The 18,254-nt window shown below is 40.2% G+C and overlaps 1 protein-coding gene across 4 annotated transcripts in view; it reads right to left on the bottom strand.

Moving 5' to 3' along the window:
• Nucleotides 1-18,254, bottom strand: part of SEMA6A (semaphorin 6A) — a 414,822-nt gene that overhangs the window by 218,930 nt on the left and 177,638 nt on the right. For all 4 annotated transcript variants that reach the window (XM_044059031.1, XM_044059030.1, XM_044059033.1 and 1 more), the window contains exon 4: nucleotides 3,885-3,945. In XM_044059031.1, coding sequence (XP_043914966.1) covers nucleotides 3,885-3,945 — 61 coding nt within the window. The remainder of the gene's footprint in view (nucleotides 1-3,884; nucleotides 3,946-18,254) is intronic.

Consider the following 18,254-nt stretch of genomic DNA (forward strand, 5'->3'; position numbering starts at 1 on the left):
AACCAGTGACAAGTGGAGTACCGCAGGGTTCAGTCCAGGGACCTCTCCTGTTTGGTATCTACTTCTCTGAAGTACAGGCTAACACAGAAGACCTCTGGCTAACGAAGTTCACAGATGACTCAAACTAGGAGCCATAGTCAAGTCCTCAAATGATGTGGACATCCTACAGAAGAGCTTCACTGAGACAGATGCCTGGTGTCTGAGCCATGGCCTCAAGCTCAATGCCAAAAAGGGCATTGTTATCCCCTTTGGTAAAAATTGTGTACCCATGAACTACCACATAGGCGACAGTCTGCTTAACGCCGAATGTGTGATAAGAGACCTTGGGACCCAGGTGGACAGTAGTCTCTCCTTTAATAATCACATTGCCACAGTAGTCAGGAAATCCTTCTATGTGGCACACCTTATCACAAAAGGGTTCTCATCTAGGAAAAAAATAGGTCACTGTTCCCCTCTACTCGACACTCATTAGACCCATTATAGAGTACAACGCCCCTTTTGGAATGTACCTCACAAGACATCTGCAGCAGCTGGTAAGGCCACAGATGTACCTCACAAAGAGGATTACTGGCTTCAAACAAATGCCCTACACTGACTGTCTCAAAAAACTCCAGATTTACTCCGTAGCATATCACCTACTCCGAGGTGATCTCTGCCTAACATATAAAGCTATGTCAAACCTAGAGCTGTTGGACATGCTACACCTAAAGAAATCCCAATCCCTCTGAGCTACACGCTCTAGGGACCTAAACCTTGTCACCACAGTAAACAGGACATGCTGGAGGGAGAGATTCCTTTCCCAGAGACTTCCTATACTCTGGAACAAGCTACTCATCTATGTCAAGTAAAGTTCCTCATTAACATTCTTCAAGAAAAATCTTGATGAGTGGATGGGAAATAGGAAATACACCCTGGGGATCACTTCTGTGGCTGCTCGACAGTGGCACAGGAAATTAACTTTCTTAGGTTGGCATAAGCCAGGGAACTTTGTTGGCTAGGCTTACTTAGGCCCTTGGGCCGATAGCCTAGTACCTACCTATGAACCTATGAACCTATATAGCATGCAACAGCAAAGAAAATCTTCTTTAACGAAAAGAAAGTTTGGGAGTTGGGTATAATGTGGGAGGGGGGATCAGTATTGGCCTAATACTTTTTAAAATACTTTTGAAAATAACTCTGAGATATCTAGAAGAAAAAGCATGCCTCTTTTGCAAGACACAAAGATCTGCTTGCTATATGAGTAGAAAAAAAGAAACTCAACAGAAGAAAAAACAATGAAAATGAGCAGGGCGAATCTTAAGGACATACCAGACGGCAACACAGCAACTAACAGGAGCTACTGACACCTCCAAGGAAACTTAACATAGTCTGAGAAAATGTGGGCAATTTTGTAATAACTGGCTACATGGACTACCTTGTACTCCTTCCAATATACCTAAAGCAAACGTTATTCTTGATTATTCCCCCTAAAGATTTGTTAAATTATAATTTCAAACAGATCACCTTCCATTCTACATAGAATTTATGCGCTGCTCATCGCAAAATTTTATTCTGAGAAAATATGAAAACATAATACTTCTCCACAACACCTCCTTCTGAATCTCTTCATCTTATCACTTACTTGAAGTCAAAAGCCTTTGCCATGACACTGTAATATGCTGCCATGATAATCTCTGTGATGTCACAATCAGTAGTACAACCTTTGTTAAGAATGGAGCATCAAACAGCTTAAGCAATCGCCAGCATGGATTTTTTTTTTTGGTGCACATGATCTCTGTAATAAATACAGTGGTACTGGAATACTATTCCCAGCATAAAACACAAGCTGAACAAAATATGAGTCTCATATTTGAAGAGTATCAACTGCTCTTTAAACTTATTGCAAAGAAGCACAAATCTAGGGGTAAAGTGCATATCCAACTGGATACAGAAGTAGTGACCCCCCCCCAACAAAAATTAATATCGACATTGGGAGAGTAACAAACAGAAGACCTACAGTTAAGCAACTGATGCGAGAGAAATGGCGACATTTTCTTAGGATGCATGGAAGAATCATCAATATTAGGGTATTAGGAGATACATCATGTGACAAAACCTCTCCTGTCGAATGTAATCTCCCTAATCCCACCCTCCAGATGGAACAGTCTCCAAATGTTTTTACGTATGTTTGCTGTACTGTGACATCACAGTATTTGCAAGTACTTTTTACACCCCCGAAGGGTGTTTTTCTTTTTCCCACTGCTATGTAACCAGGCAGCTGCATATTTAAGTAAGCGGAATGAGGATGAAGTCTACCTGTAGCAGACAGCAGTGAGGCTTGGCTATACAAAAAACACCACCTTGGAACTGTCACCCAGTGGGAGTTTAAATCACTGGGTCTGCAGTCAGGCAGACTGTCGGCTTCTCATAAAGGATCTTTAAAGTTATATCAGCTTTCATCAAAGCGATTCATTCTGCCAAAAACAAAATTGCTGACAAGTCATCCATAACCCATGAAAGTACTCCCCCTTACTCAACACAAGCAGCCCACAAGAAAATAAAGCAAACAACTACACACACTGAAAACCAAAAAAAAAAATTAGTTTTACTGCACAACCAAATGGTTTTAACTCGGAAATGCAAAAAATGTAAGCAAGTTTAATAAAGGGGGGGGGGGTTACCAGCCACTTTACTATTACCAAACTGAGTCATCAGGTGACCAAGTATACTAGTAGACAACAGAAAGTTGTCACGTCTCTGTAAGGACCTCTGAGGAGACATTACCTGGTGCACATTGTGTACTTCTTGAAGCACCATCTTTAAAAGGTCAGACAAAATGAAAGTAGCTGAAGAGATGACAATACAAACAGTAGTATATTGTCACCAGACACAGTATAGAAACACAGAGCCCAAGAACTTAGTGTGCATAGTTTGAGCAAAGGAGGGTACAGTGCATGGTAGAAATGTCTACAACATTCAGGGGATTCAAAAGAATCCAACACTGCATCCATCCATCCTCAACCCCCTTTTCCCATATTGCACATGGTGTCAGGGTGTCACTTCAACAGTGACAATCATCTCAAACCAAGGTTTACACCATCAGGTGGCTAGCGCTACTGTGGTAGATCATCTGTACCACTACTCCCACCTACAGCCAGTTTAGAGAGTTCAATCCACCTACTACAAGTCTTTGGAATGTGGGAGGAAACTAGACCACCCGGAGGCAACCCACGTGACCACAGGGAGGACGTGCAGACTCCACACAGAAGGCATGCCAGCAGAGACTCAAACCAGAGAACATCTTGCTGTGAGGCAACAATGCTAACCGCTGCACCACCACGGCTGCCTATCGACAGCATCATCTTTCAGATAGAGAAAACTGAAGCATGAGGCTGTACTATGAAAACAGCTGTTGGAAGGACATAGGAAATGTGGAAATATTTTTTTTATTTCATTATAGTGGTGGTAGATTACTAGGCCAGTCTTCCTGAGTATGGGGGGGGGGGGTAAAGATAGAACTCGATAACTCAGAATGGGCAATAAGAAACTCCTTTATGAAGGATAAGACAGTATGAGCTACTATGTTATTTGGGGGGGGGGCTTATTCAGTCGGTAGGAAAATGCACATACTAAGAGAGCTAAGTGATATTCATCTTTTAAAGCCCTTGTTTTTTTAGTTGACAGTCTCAGATGACCTCCACATGACTGCATCTTTCATATAAATAATCTTCAGAGTCAAACGTCATTAAAGATAACATCACAGCCAATAATCTTTTACTAATGAACTGTATATAACTCATGAAATGTGTCAGGTTGTGCATTTCCTTTCCTAAGCCTTAACAGTTCTAGAATCAGGAAAGTCATTGTAAATCTCAAAAGCATACAATAAAAGCAGTGCCACTTACTTTGTTCGAATATATTTCTTCAGTGTGTGATGTATCCAAATCAACAGTATAAACATGGTCTCTGCAAAGAAAAAGAAACACAGCTGAAGACAATTCACTACAAAATAAAAATAGCACCATAGAAGATGCAGAACTAATTCTGCAGACGCAGTTTAAAGTTTGTGCATATCAAAGCTGAAAGCAATAAGCAAACCTGACTCATTAAATTAACTGTACACGCGCAAACCAAATACAAAAAATATACATCTTACAAACTTTCGTACTATACAATCAAAATACCAAGGTCTTGAGTACATCGAAGCCAAATATAGCAAAGATTCTTCTTGTGCTACCGCATCTAAATAATGACCCAAAATGCAGTACATGTGATACACTACAGAAAGGTTGCAAATGTGGCAAACGCACACATTTACATTAGCTGTTGACAGAACTCACACTGATTAAAAAGTAATAAAATGGTGCTAATTTCACAGACAATAAACAATAGCCAGGAGAGTTCTTAGTCAAACTGTAGACATTTCCAGAAACATTGCTTGGCTGTGCACACTTAGGTGGCCTCAGAAAGTTCCAAGTCTGAGCTCAGAGGATGACCTCATAAAAGATTACTTGCACAAACACAAACCTTCCTGTTTTTGCTGAGAACAGGACTTTTACTACAACAAACTGCCAATCTTCCTCCAGAAGGAGGAAATCGAAACAAGAGCTCAGGTGTGGGGGGCTGGGCTATTTTTAATCTCTGCCTCAGGGTACAGAACACAAGGACACAGTTGTCTGAAACAGACAGCAGCCAGGAGAAGGCACGCTGTGAGTAAGCAAATAAAAAGCATTCTAGCTAGTTTTTTTTCTCTCTGTCTCTCCCTCTCTCTCTCTCTCTCTCTCTCTCTCTCTCTTTTATTGGCACTTAATGTCGGAACTACTGTGGGCTCATTTTTCTGGCTTGCATTGCATTTTTTTCTATTTCTAAATTTTGAAATGCTCAATAAAAGATATTTGGGGGAAAAAAGTGCTCAGATCTCGATCTCATAGGATAAAAATCAGTTGATAACACAAACTCAAACTTAGTATGGGGGGTAAAAGAAAAGGAAAAAAATGCAGAGATATGTAGCAAGAAAGTGCCACAAGGAATTCTGCCTAAATATTAGTGATAAACATGTCTAAGCTAGAAAATAGCATGTAAAGCTGTTCCTCCAATTTATTTTGACTGGCTTTTGAGCTCTATCCTATTAAATAATTCAAATTAGCATAACGGCATTATAGCTGCTACAACAAAGTTCTGTCTTTGTTAGTACACCCGTAATTATCCCAGATAAAGAGTCAGTAAATGAAAAGACAAGACAGAGACACAGAGAGATAAACTGGTAGCTTAACAAATGGACCTGAAATGGCGGTTCTGTAATTTCAAATATTTCATAGCTGGCTATTAAGCCAACAAGTTACATAAAAACATCTATAAAGTTGCTGCATGGTATTCCACAGAACAACTGACCAAGACCCACAAATGGAACTGCTTAACAGACAAAGGGTAAACACCTTAATCAATACTCTAATTTCTTCGCCCTGGGGTCAGATTTCTTTTTCATGCAACGACTAATGAGTAACCAGCAGCTGTAAACATGTGCACTACATTTTCTTAATAGATTGATAGTTAATCAACAGTGCTACGGCCTTTCGGGATAGAACTGACAATTTTGTCTATACAAACAACACTGGTTGACTGCATATAGAAATACAGAAATTCTGTTACGGCAGCCAAGCAGTTTGAGTGGTTAAATATTATCAGCATGTTCCAGCTGCTCTCAATTTGTGAGCCAGAGCTGTATACCCGGTAGGTTGCACAGCTACAAACTGGCTGGATTAGGTAGTTGCTTGTGGTCTGTAGTTGACTTATTATAACCTAATTTTCATTACTTGCTGTTTTAACCACTGTCTGGCAAATTTTAATGTGTCTCATTATTCTTTTTAAACATTATAGGTTCATAGGTGTTTACTAGGCTAACATCCACAAGGGCCTTTTTAAGCCTAGCTGTGTATCCCAAATCAATGACAAGTTCTGATAACCTTGATAAATGTAAGCATGGGCCTGTGAGATAAACCATTTACAGGTTACCTGTGTCTGTTAGAGACACATGTGCCAAACCAGGACCGAAATTCCAGTTTCCCATCCAATTGCCCAAGTTGCACTTGAACTGGGTTAGGGAGGATCTCTTATGCAACATATCTTATGAGCAAACACCATAATCACATACTTTGACTTCTGTACTGTATATTTTCGTAAGCTATTTTTGCTTAGTATCTGACACCAACCATGTACTTGTGTAATTCGGGTCTATATTACATAATCGAAGTTCCGTAACTTCGAGTAACATACGTATGAACACATATGTCCAAAGTTACAGAACTCGACTAGGTATAAAAAAAAAAAAAAAAAAAAAAAAAGAAGGAAAAGAAAATAAAAGGTTATATGTAGGAGGGCAGCCACCCTGCACCCCCCACACCCACCGCTCTTCAAATATACCAACTCCGAGGTCATGCTACAGTCCAGTAAAAGGAATATTTCCTTTACTGCACTGTAGTGCGACCTCAGAGTTGGTACATTTAAAGAGCGGGGTGTGGGGGGGTGCAGGGGGGCTTGCCCCCTTCTTACAACCCCTAGGTATGTTCTGTTTGGTTTTATTTATTTATTTTTCCAATTGAAGTATGACAACTTTGAACTTATGGTTTCGACCATATCATGTCATACTTCGACTATGTAATATAGACTCGTATAATTCTATAGGGTAATTATGCTCTGTAACTTATGCCAGCTGTGCCTTACATCTTATGCACTGTCTCTCACTATACTAAGCAATGTGCATGTATCATGTCTCTGTTTCTGTGCACCTTTACATCCAGGTTATGGCTAAAAAAATTTCTTTTGGGTTATCACAATTACCCAGTTAGCAATGCCTTAAATAAATCAATAAACAAATAAAGTACAGTTATGTACACTTACCATAAATGTAGATGTTCGAGTGTATTCACTGTTGCAGTCATTACATTTGGGTAATCTGCTCAGTCGGCCTGAATTCCAAAGTCTTGGGTCTTGAGTCGGTTGCTGTCTACTCTTCCATGTCAGGTCAACAGGGGTATAAAACATGCAGCCGACGCCATTTTCTTTCGTTTTTCTTGCCCTCGATGTCAGGTGCCCCCCCAAAAGTTAGCAATATCATAAATATTTATATATATACATGCAACAATATAAAGTTTACCTTTGTCTACAAGCAAATACACCACATAGGTTGTAGAAGATAGAGAAGGAAAGATAAACTGTAGAATGACAGGGGGATGGCGGGAGGGTAACCTGGACTGCAATAGTGAATACACTTGAACATCTACATTTATGGCAAGTGTGCACAACTGTACTATGTTCTTCATGTTTCACTGTTGCAGTCATTACATTTGGGTAGAATCCCATAGCTATGGTTGGGAGGCTGGAGCTAAACAGCATTAGGTGAGGCTATAAAGCCCAAAAGCACTGCAGTGGCAAAGCCTGCCCTGGACTTAGAGTAGAGAGGCAAATGGTAATGCTTTGTAAAGGTGTGAACAGAACTCCAAGTAGCAGCCTCTAGAATGTCCTTGGTTGGTACTCCTCTGAGAAAGGCTGCTGAAGTAGCTGCAGCCCTGGTGGAGTGAGACGTAATGCCCTTGGGCACAGGTTTGCCATGGTGTAAGTAGCAGAAACGGATGCGATGGCTTATCCACTTTGAAATTGTCTGCTTTGAAATAGCCTTTCCTTCTGATGCTGCAGAATATGACACTAGTAATTGCTCAGTTTTTCTTAGAGCTTTAGTCCTGCTCAAGTAGAATCTTAGCTGTCTGTGTACGTCCAAAGAATGCAGAATTCTCTCCCCTTTGTTCTGTGGACTTGGATAAAAGGTTGGCAGATGAATTGTTTGGTTAAGAGCCACACTGTAAATGGCCTTAGGCATAAAAGTAGGATTTGTCCTCAGAGACACCCTGTCTGGGTAAAATATGATAAAAGGCTCTACAGCCATGAGGGCCTGTAGCTCTGAAACTCTTCTTGCTGAACTAATTGCTAGCAGCAGAGCCATCTTCCATGACAAGAACTTTACATCAACGGTAGCAGCTGGTTCAAATGGAGGCAGGGTGAGTTTTTCCAACACATAATTGAGGTCCCATGCAGGTAAGGGTGATCTTCTAGGAGGCCTTAAATTGTTGGCTCCTCTAAGACACTGCTTTAGTAAAGGATCAGAAAAGATTGGTGGCTCTGTAATGTAATGAGCCAAAATGGCAGAGGCATGGATTTTGATTGATGAGAAAGATAGGCCTTTGTCAAGCATCTCAGTTAAGTATTGTAATATCTGAGGAATATGTGGTTCTGCTGTATCAGTTCCTTGTGCTTGATTCCAAGCACAGAATCTCTTCCATTTGTCAGCATAAGATTTTCTAGTACTATGCCTTCTGGCTTCCAAAATGACATCCATCACAGCTTTACTGAGAGGTGTCATTTGTATGATTACAGGATTAGCCATGCTGCCAGGTTCAGAGTCTGTAGTTGATCGTGCAGGATCCGATTGTTTTGCTGGGACAGTAGTTGTGGTTTTTGAGGCAAGGTCCAAGCTGGGTATTCAGACAAGTTCCTTAGGATTGAGTACCAGTATTGGCGGGGCCAGTCAGGGGCAATTAATATCATCTTTGGCTTCTCTTGTCTGACTTTTAGGAGGACCTTGGGTAGAAGAGGCAGAGGAGGAAAGGCGTAAACTGATAGGTTTTTCCAACTGAAGGATAGGGTGTCCACTTTCCATGCTTGCCTGTGATAAGTCCTTGTGCAGAATCTTTTCAGTTGATAATTTTGAGGAGAGGCAAATAGATCTATATCTGGGCTCCACCATTTCTCTGTTATCATGCTGTAGACTTGTGGATTTAGTTTCCACTTGTGAGGATCCATAAGGTTTCTGCTTAAATCGTCTGCCAGAGTGTTTTGTTTTCCTGGCAGGAATTGAGCTTGAAGATGTATTTGGTAGGTCAAAGCTGTGTCCAACAGTGTCATGGCTAATCTGCAAAGGGGGTATGAGTGTGTGTCCCCTTGCTTGTTTATATACCACATGACTGGGGTGTTGTCCGTCTTTATCAGTAGTTGTCCTGGATGAAGTAAGTCCTTGAAGGCTGTTAGGGCATTTTGAACAGCTAGCATCTCTTTCTGGTTGATATGTAGATGCATTTGATTTGGTGCCCATATGCCCTGAATGCATCTTCCTGCCATGTGGGCACCCTAGGCATAATCGGATGCGTCTGTTGTTAAGGTTTGGCTGGCAGGGGGTAGAGTGAAGGGCCATCCCATGTTTTGGTGGCAGGCCTTTGCCCACCATAGAAACTCCTGCTGCAGGCAGGGAATGACAGGAATCATTGTTTCCAGACTGTGTGAATGTTGACTCCATAAACTTTTTAGGTACCATTGAAGTTTCCTCATATGCAGTCTTGCACATGGAATTAATAGGATGCAGGATGCCATGAAGCCCACAGCCTGCAGAATTTGTCTTGCAGAAGACTGGGTTTTTGTTGCCATCAGTTTGAAGTAAGTAGTCAGTTGCCTTTGTTTGTCTGGTGTGAGGTAAGCCATCTGGGCAGTTGTATTCAAGCTTGCACCCAAGAATGTAATCATTTGAGAGGGTACCAGTTGTGATTTCTTTTGGTTTATGGTGAATGCTAGGCATGCTAGAAGCCTTTTTACAAATGCCACATGTTGAAGAAGAGTGTCCTTGTCCTCTGCTCGAATGAGACAGTCGTCCAGATAAGGATAAATTTGAATGCTTCTTTGTCTGCAGAATGCAATTACTGGTGCCAGGCACTTTGTAAAGACCCTGGGCGCAGTAGATAAGCCAAAGGGCAGTGCAGAGAATTGGTAATGCATTAAGCCAGCCTTGAATCTGAGGTATCTTCTGCACGACTGTCTTACTGGCACATGCAGGTATGCCTCTTTTAGGTCTAAAGTCACCAGCCAAGCATTCTTGCCCAGCATGGCAGAAGCTGTTGCAAAGTGAGCATTTTGAATTTTGAAATATCCAGGTATGTGTTCAAAATCGATAAATCCAGTATTGGTCACCAGGCCTTGTCCTTTCTGGGTACCAAGAACAGTCTTGAGTAAAAAGCTTGTCCTTTTTCCTGTTCAGGTACTGTCTGAATGGCCCCCATATCCATGAGGGATGTAACCTGTTTCTGTGCCTCTGCCCACTGTTTTTTGGCAGATCTGGCCAACCATTTGTCATTGGCAGAGTGTGAAAATGGAATCTGTATCCTTGTAATACAATGTTTAGCACCCACTTATCCTGGGTTATTAACTGCCAATTTTGAGCAAAAAGTGCTAATTTTCCCCCTATGGGTGCTGCCAATAGATAAGTGCTTGGTGTAGACAGAGGGAAGTCATTGGGATTGTTTTCTGTAGGTTTGTGCTTTATCTCCTCCAGATTTGGAGGTTGATGTGCCCCATTGCTTTGACCTGTATGAGTCTTGAGCCTGGTACCTGGAACCTTAGGGTGTCTGGATTTTCCCCTTTGAGCTCTGTCTGACACAGGAAAGGACCATTTTTTGTAGGCCAGTGTCTACTGAATCTAGGTGGCTGCACTTGTATGAAATCTTTAACAGTTTTCATGGACTTAGCTTTGTCTTCCATTTTCTTTAAAACCTCTTCTGCCTTAATACCAAACAGAGAATCATGCTGTAAAGGTGCATCTAGCAATTTAACTTTAACATGATCAGGCAAATTTTGTTCCTTTAACCAGTAAGTGCGGCCCTGCAGGAGGACTCTAAAGAACCAAAACCACATTGCAAAGTATGCTTTCCAACTTGTTCAGCTTCATGCAATAATTCCTGCAATTCCTTATTTTCTGCACATTTTGAAATCAACATAATTTTCTGTTTCAGCAATCCCATAACATGTTGTTGGTACTTAAGCATATGAAATTGACAGTTTAAGGCCCTGATTGCCAAGGTTGCAGATATATAAACCTGTTTTCCCCATCTGTCCAGTGCCCTTGAGTCTCTGTCGGAGGGGGTAGGGTTCTTTGCTGTTGAGGCCTTAACTCCCTTTGCACCCTGTGAAATAGCTTCAGGATCAGCAGCAGGGTTTCTAAATAAAAATTTATGAGAATCAGGGACCCTGTAATATCTGTCAGGCTTAATGGGAGCCGGAGGTAAGGAGTCAGGGGTCAGGCTTGACTCCGAAAACACATCATCCACAATGTCTAAAACAGGGAGAATGGCTAAAAGTTTGTGCTGAGGGAGAAGGAAATCCCTTAGCCTCTTTTTTGATTCTGAGAAGTCTTGACTCTTCCAGTGAAAATGCTCCCTCAAAGTATGCAAGGTTTCTCCAAATGAATAATCCTCAGGAGGAGATGCAGACGAATAGACTCCTCAGCATCATAATCCTCATAGGGAGGTAAAGATAATTCCTGATCAGAAGAGGAATCAGAAGAAATAGAAACCTGATCTGAAGATTCATAGTCAGTGTCTTGCCTAGGCCTCTTATCTGGAGGGGGATGGGTACCCCTGATCAAGGTGATAAGGTCTTCAGCCATTTTGATCATCTGTTTTTAGGCATAGAGGCCTGTGCACATGGCTCAGGCATCGTTTTTTTAGTTTTAGATGATGTCTTTGCCTTTGGTTTTACAGCTTTCGTTGGTTTGATATATAAATGTTGAGGTCTGAATACACACTCAGAAGCCGGTGCCTGCTTAGCGGCTCCAGAACCATCAGAGTGAGATACATCCGTCGGTCTAATACCTTGAGTATCTTGCGGCATGCTGGACTCCACATGGGTATTGGTAGAGGCCTGTGACTTGAAGGTAGCGGGTATCAGGGGCTGCGAAAGTGCCTGAGTACCGGCGAACCGGTGACTGGCTTAGGAGAAGCTTCGTCATCGGTTTTGGATCTCGACTGCCTTTCTCTGTCCTTTTCTTTGCGATTTTTATGTACTCCGGTAGTCAGATTGCTATCCGACAACATTTCTGGGTAGTTAAATCTGTTTCCAAAATACTTAGATGCAAAAATATACCGGCGCTTAATAGTGCGTTGGTTAAATATAGCACAAAACCGACAGCCAGGCATGTTGTGATCAGGGCCTAGGCAAGGAATAGAGTATAAATGGAAATCCTTATGAGGTATTTGCTTCCCACAAGTAATACAGTTATTAACTTTTTCTGACATTCGTAAAAAGCAAGAAAAAAGTTTCCCCAATGGGGTACTTAGCTTTAGTGAAGACTTCGGTTCTGAAACTCAAACTCGAATATTTCAGCAGTTGGCCGACCGGCACTTGTGAAATTCTGCTTCGGGCACCACATGGCAAGAAAGACTAAAGAAAATGGTATCGGCTGCATGTTTTATACCCCTGACGACCTGACATCATGGAAGAGAAGACAGCAACTGACGCAGGACCCAAGACTTTGGAATTCAGGCCGACTGAGGACAACCTGCCAGCAGATTACCCAAATGTAATGACTGCAACAGTGAAACACGAAGAACATCAATAAAACACAAGACCTGCTCAAACACTTGAGGCAGTTTTGTCACACAGCAGAATGCGTAAATACTTATATACTGAATCTCTTAACTTGTAAATGCTGAGCTAGGTCTTAGCTAAATGTCCCTCCTCCCTGGCATATACATACAATGTCATTTAGGACATACTACATGACACAGAACTTGGCAAAGATTGAACTGCATCTTAATGACATATACCTGAAGCGAGAGACACAATATTAGTAGTGTACCCTGCCCCTGAGCATCGGTAAACAGGTTATAGTTAATAATCTTGTAGTGCCAATCCCTGAATTTCGGTAGATAGAAGGAACTTTAAAAACATCCCCCCCATATCCATTTACTGTGCAGTCATGAGAAGTGATACAGACATGCAGTTTAAAATCATACTCACATATCAATATAGGAAGGTCATTGGCTAGCCACCCACTGGTGTGAAACCTGGCTCTGGATTACTGTCACTATTAAAGAGATGCCCCAACCCCATTATCAAAAATGGGAAAACGGGGGGGGGGGGTAAATGGATTTAATGAATGGAAGTTGGATGTCCCAGTATTACCACATCCCATTAAGGGAGTGTGTGTTCTCTGGAAAGACCCACCAGAACTTTTTAAATGTTTAGTTACTGTTCACTGGTTTGGTTACTACAGCATAATACCTCTTTAGAATTATTTACTATCATTACTTTAAGGACATTTTCATCCTCCACTGCGATTAAACTCAACCCTGAGTGATTTCTTCTCTCTATTCCCTACATGCTATTTAATGTCTCAAAACCAATCAGAGTCATTAATTTCTTCACCTCAATATTTTCCATAAAACAGATCATGAAGGTCTTATCACTTTTACCTGTTCAAATCTCAAGTATCAGATAGGAATCTGTCTAGGCTATATAAACTATTCTCTGCAGTTCTTGGTAAGTCACCTCCTACAATTTCATACTTTCAGGTTGTTTTGATAAGGTCAGCTAAGTGTATAAATAAAGAGGTAAAGTAAAACTGTTTTCCAAAAGAGTTACTGTGTGGATAAATCTTTACGTGAAGAACTTTATGAGTTAGTTATGTTACAGCATATTCTAACAAAAATGAGTTACTTATGCTGCAATACTACATACATGGGTGAGCACTCTTAAGTTTTGGCCAATGAGGTGTTTCTTTTATAGATAATTTATGGAAAGTTTGAATATAAAATAACTACAAACCTTGACAACTTTCTGGCACACATAAACAGGAGAGCTGTTACACTGATTTCTCAGGAATAGTATGGTGGAAAGTCTGGCAATTGTTTAAGGGCTACAGGTCTGATTATTTAAAAAAAAACACTATTTCAGGCCTTCTGCATTGAGGAGGGCTTAACTGTATAAAGCAGTGTGCAGTTAGCACAAGTCAGGGTAATTTATGATAAAGAAAAAAAAATGACACCTTCAAGAGGCTATGAAGCCACAGAGTTACAGCACTGTCACTGTATTTAAATGCCTGTTGTGAATAATGTCAAGGAGACACAAACTGCACTGCAGGAGAAAGATAAAATCAATAAAAATAAAATAATGTTGACATGGTAGACCCTGTAACTGCATTTTGGGGTAAAAGAAATTAAAATATAAAATAAAATAGTTACAGGGACTCTGGTGCAATAGTTTTACATGGGTTCCTATGTGTACAACGAAAATGCATTATGTCAAATGCACTTTCGTCGACATATGTAGACCAAACAGGCAAAACAGCGAAGCGGCTGTTCAGCAAATTCTTTCCCTGGGAAAGAAGTCGCTTGACCGCTTCGTTGTTTTGCCATGTTCTGAAGTGTAGTGTGGTCCCTTGTCCGGTATAGCTCCCGAGTGTGATTGTGCAACAGTTACTGACCTTAGGGTTAGGGTGCAGGTTAAGGTAAGTGTATATGTATGAAAGTGTTTACTGTTTTATATTTTGTGTTAAACGTATGTTTGAGTTACGTGTGTATGTGTTTTCAGTTGTTTACTTTTGTTTTGGGGGGGGGTAGAATTAGGGTTAAGGTAAGTGTGTATGTGTTTGGAGCTGTTTATGTAAATGTGCGAGAGTTACTGACCTTAGGGTTAGGGTGCGGGTTAAGGTAAGTCCATATGGTTTAAAATGTTTACTGTTTTTCTTTTTTTCGTTAAATGTATGTTTGGGTTATGTGCATATGTGTATTTAGTTGTTTACTAGTTTTTGAGGGGTATAATTAGGATTGGGTATGTGTGTATGTGTTTGGAAGTGTGTAATTTTTTTTTTTTTTTTTTTTGGGGGGGTTGGAACAGCGATTTCTTTCCCTAGGGATTCGATATTTTCAGCTTTCGCTGAAAATGTGTCAATGTAACATAGTTTTCTGTTTTAAGCATTCGATGTTGCAATATAGACCCAGTTTTACACACAGCATACCAAAATATGATGGAAAAAACATACAGTTCACTTTCCATAGGTAATCACTATGATTTGGTTTCTGATTACTGACAGCGATTCATTTACTTTGAGAAATGTATCCTTTCTTATTTCTTATTTTCTTTTTATCCTTTGGTAACCAGGTTAGACAGACCCTTTTCGGTGGTACTTACATTGGCTAGTGGAAATCTGACCTGGGCACAGGAAAAATTTCCCCCGTTCTTTTTGGTAAGTGCCACGAGATCTTTTAAACCCACATGAGCTGCCACCAACTCAGGCAGATGGGACCTTGGTTTAATGTCTCGTGATGGATGGTTTGTATGACTGCAGACTCGGTATATATATATATATATATATATATATATATATATATATGTTTTTGGGATGGGGGCTCACTCCCCCACATGTTGGGGTGTACAGGAGCTTGCCACCTGTAAACAATACTTACAAATCAGTTTTTTGCCCTTGTGAGGTTCAATTATTAGTTTTTACCGCACATTCGGCTTTTGGTTTTCAAGTTTCAGTAGTGGAATCAGTGGAAGATATTTCGTCTTAGATAACCCTAATCCCATCTCTGTTCTTTCCTGCACTAAGCTGATCATTAGGGGTGGTAAACCTTTTTTTGTTACTGTGTGTCCACATTGACCATGTTAATTTTGAGCAGAGATTATCATTTTTTAATGACCTGGTGGTAACAATATGAATGTTTTTAAGGAAAAAGGAGGAGTCTTGTTGCTTATTTACATGTATTTATTGTTTCACTACTAAAAATATAACAAGACAGACTGAAATAAATGACACATTACAAAAAAGCTGTTCAAAAATGATTAATATCAGTCTTTTAAAAAAGACAGATGAAAGGGAAATAAACAGCTCATCCTCAGTAAGACTTGTTGCACGAATGATGATCTGCTTACTGCAAGTTAAACACTGTGACAAAATGCTTCCAGTACTAAAGTTTCAATACTGTTGTAGCTGTATGTTTTAAAAAGTCATGTAATTTCTACCATCAATATTAAACTTAACTGTAAGATTTGGAGGTGCGTTTATTTCCATGAGAATCGGGTACATTTTCTGATGTCATAAACATTGCTATGCTCGTCTACTGCAATATAAGCAAAGCAAAGCATAACTGTTAATTTTACACATATACTGAATGTACTGAGCTGAGCATTGTCGCCTCACAGTAAGACGCTGTCCAGTTCGATCTCAGTTAGAGTGTCTTCTGCGTGGTGACATGCGTGAATGGGCGTACCTTCGTTGAAGGTTGTGCATCAGGGCTGGTAACTTGGCACGTAAAAATCAACTACCAATCATTAGCGGACCGGAGTTCCGCTGTGGCGACTCCTAACCGGAAAAAGCCGAAAGACACAACAACAACAACTGAATGTACTGAGTTGAACAGTCTAGTGACTTGGGAATGACATGAGCTACCAACAACCCTCCCTCGATATCAGTCAGGGTCCTGGGTAAAAAAAAACAAAAAAGGTCATTACAGAGAAGCAGTGGCATTTGCACCATCCAAATGAGCTCATCTGTCTGTCAATTTATTTTAATTTCACTTGTAATATACAATTATTGACCATGGGATGGGTTAGACCAATTTCTAATCAAATGAGATGGGTGAATTTCTGCACCAAAATGGAAAATGGCTAGGCTTAAAATGGCCGGCAAGGGCAGCTAGCTTAGTACTTACCTATGAACCTACATTCCAACTTCTTTCAATTTACTTCTTTCATTTTATTTGATGTAAATATTTAAGCTGCACCTGCAATGTGTCTGCATGTTTGTCATTTGACTTGGGGCCAAAACCAGTCCTAGTTACCATTCCAGTCCTAATTACCAGTCGATCAATTAATAAAATCAGTATCACCTGCCTTTCTACATAGATATTAAACAATGATAAATACCAACCAGTTATTCCATTTAACTGTTTCCATCATATTTTGTTAAAAACACAGTATGCAGTCAGTCACTGTACATACAGGTAACAACAAGAACCCACCATTTAAATCTTGTGCACAAACCAGAAGGAACATTGTTCTAACCAGTGATAACAGTCTTGACACCTTCTGCAAACTAAATCATATACACATGAAAACAACATGCAAACATCAAATGACATTAAACAAGTTGTCTACTACAAGGAAGTGCCTTAGCGTGACTGCAAAATAAACACACTGATTAGCTGTAGAAATTCCATAAAGTACACTGCTTTCATTAGCTTACGACAAACAAGTCAGAAAGAGTCCCAAAAGCTATCAACAGATAAGTATGTAGGAAAGGAAAGACAGTGAAAAAAATGGCAGAACAATTTTACTACAAGGACACAACCTAGTTCTCTGAGATGTAACATAGATAGGACTCCATGTGACAGTAACCAAATTCACAGACCTGACAGCTTTCTAATGAAATATCTGATAATGCTCCAAAAAGCAACTAATTAGAATTTGAGAACCTCATTTTATCAATCATTTAAATGTCAAACAAGTTATTTCAAAGGTAGGGGAAAAGTACATAGACGTATGGATTTTCTGCAACATTTATGGAAACAAACTTCCTACAAAAAACACAACTTGCTGCTTTGTAGGAAATATTCTTAGTCACATCTTACAGCTCTGTAATTCTTAAAGCAGTGGTTTAGCTCACATGGCAATATCATACATTTTATAGCATAAAGTATGACTCCATCATGGCAATATAGACTAAATGAAAGACACCCCAATGCATCATGTTGAGGCACCTCTGTATGGAGCCACAGTAATCCCAAACAGAGACATTGAAAGTAGAGGAAAAAGCAAGCATTGGGTGTTTCTGGCAAGGGTATGTAAGGATAATTCTGTACAGAAACAAAGTATAATCTACAGGTGTTGATCACGAAGCAGATTAATAGGTCCAAATGGTGAATCCGGCCCAAAAATATAAAATATTTATACTGAATAACAAAACTACAATGGAAGGTATTCAAAAAGCCATAACTGCACCTCCAAAGCTATAAATTGAGACAAGACAATGAGCCAAGGAATCAAATGCACTAATTCAAGAAGTCAAGATCCAGGTGGTCAGCAACATTCTGCCCCAAGGCTACAGGTCTCAGACAAACACCTGGCTCCTGTTACTGAGTCAAGTGTTGTCTCACATCTGACTCACAAAATCAGCAGTACAGAACAGCACTGCCCTTCAACCGTTTATGGCTGGCATTAATCAACAGGCTACATTTCAATTTTACAGAATTACTTTTACAGACCTGTACATTAAGTATAGGTCCTTGTACACTTCATTCCTCAAAACTGTTTATTTCTTAAAGTTGCAACTCCTTTGGATATGGCTCGTTTACTTTTGTTGCTGCAAAAGTTAAGAAAACTCTTCCAGTTTAAGTGTGCAAATATTTCGACAAGAATTTAAAACAGAGGCCACACTCTGCAGTCTCCACTATCAGACTTGC

This window comes from Protopterus annectens, chromosome 17.part0, assembly GCF_019279795.1.
Source record: "Protopterus annectens isolate FY-2018-M chromosome 17.part0, PAN1.0, whole genome shotgun sequence".
Lineage (NCBI taxonomy): Eukaryota > Metazoa > Chordata > Ceratodontiformes > Protopteridae > Protopterus > Protopterus annectens.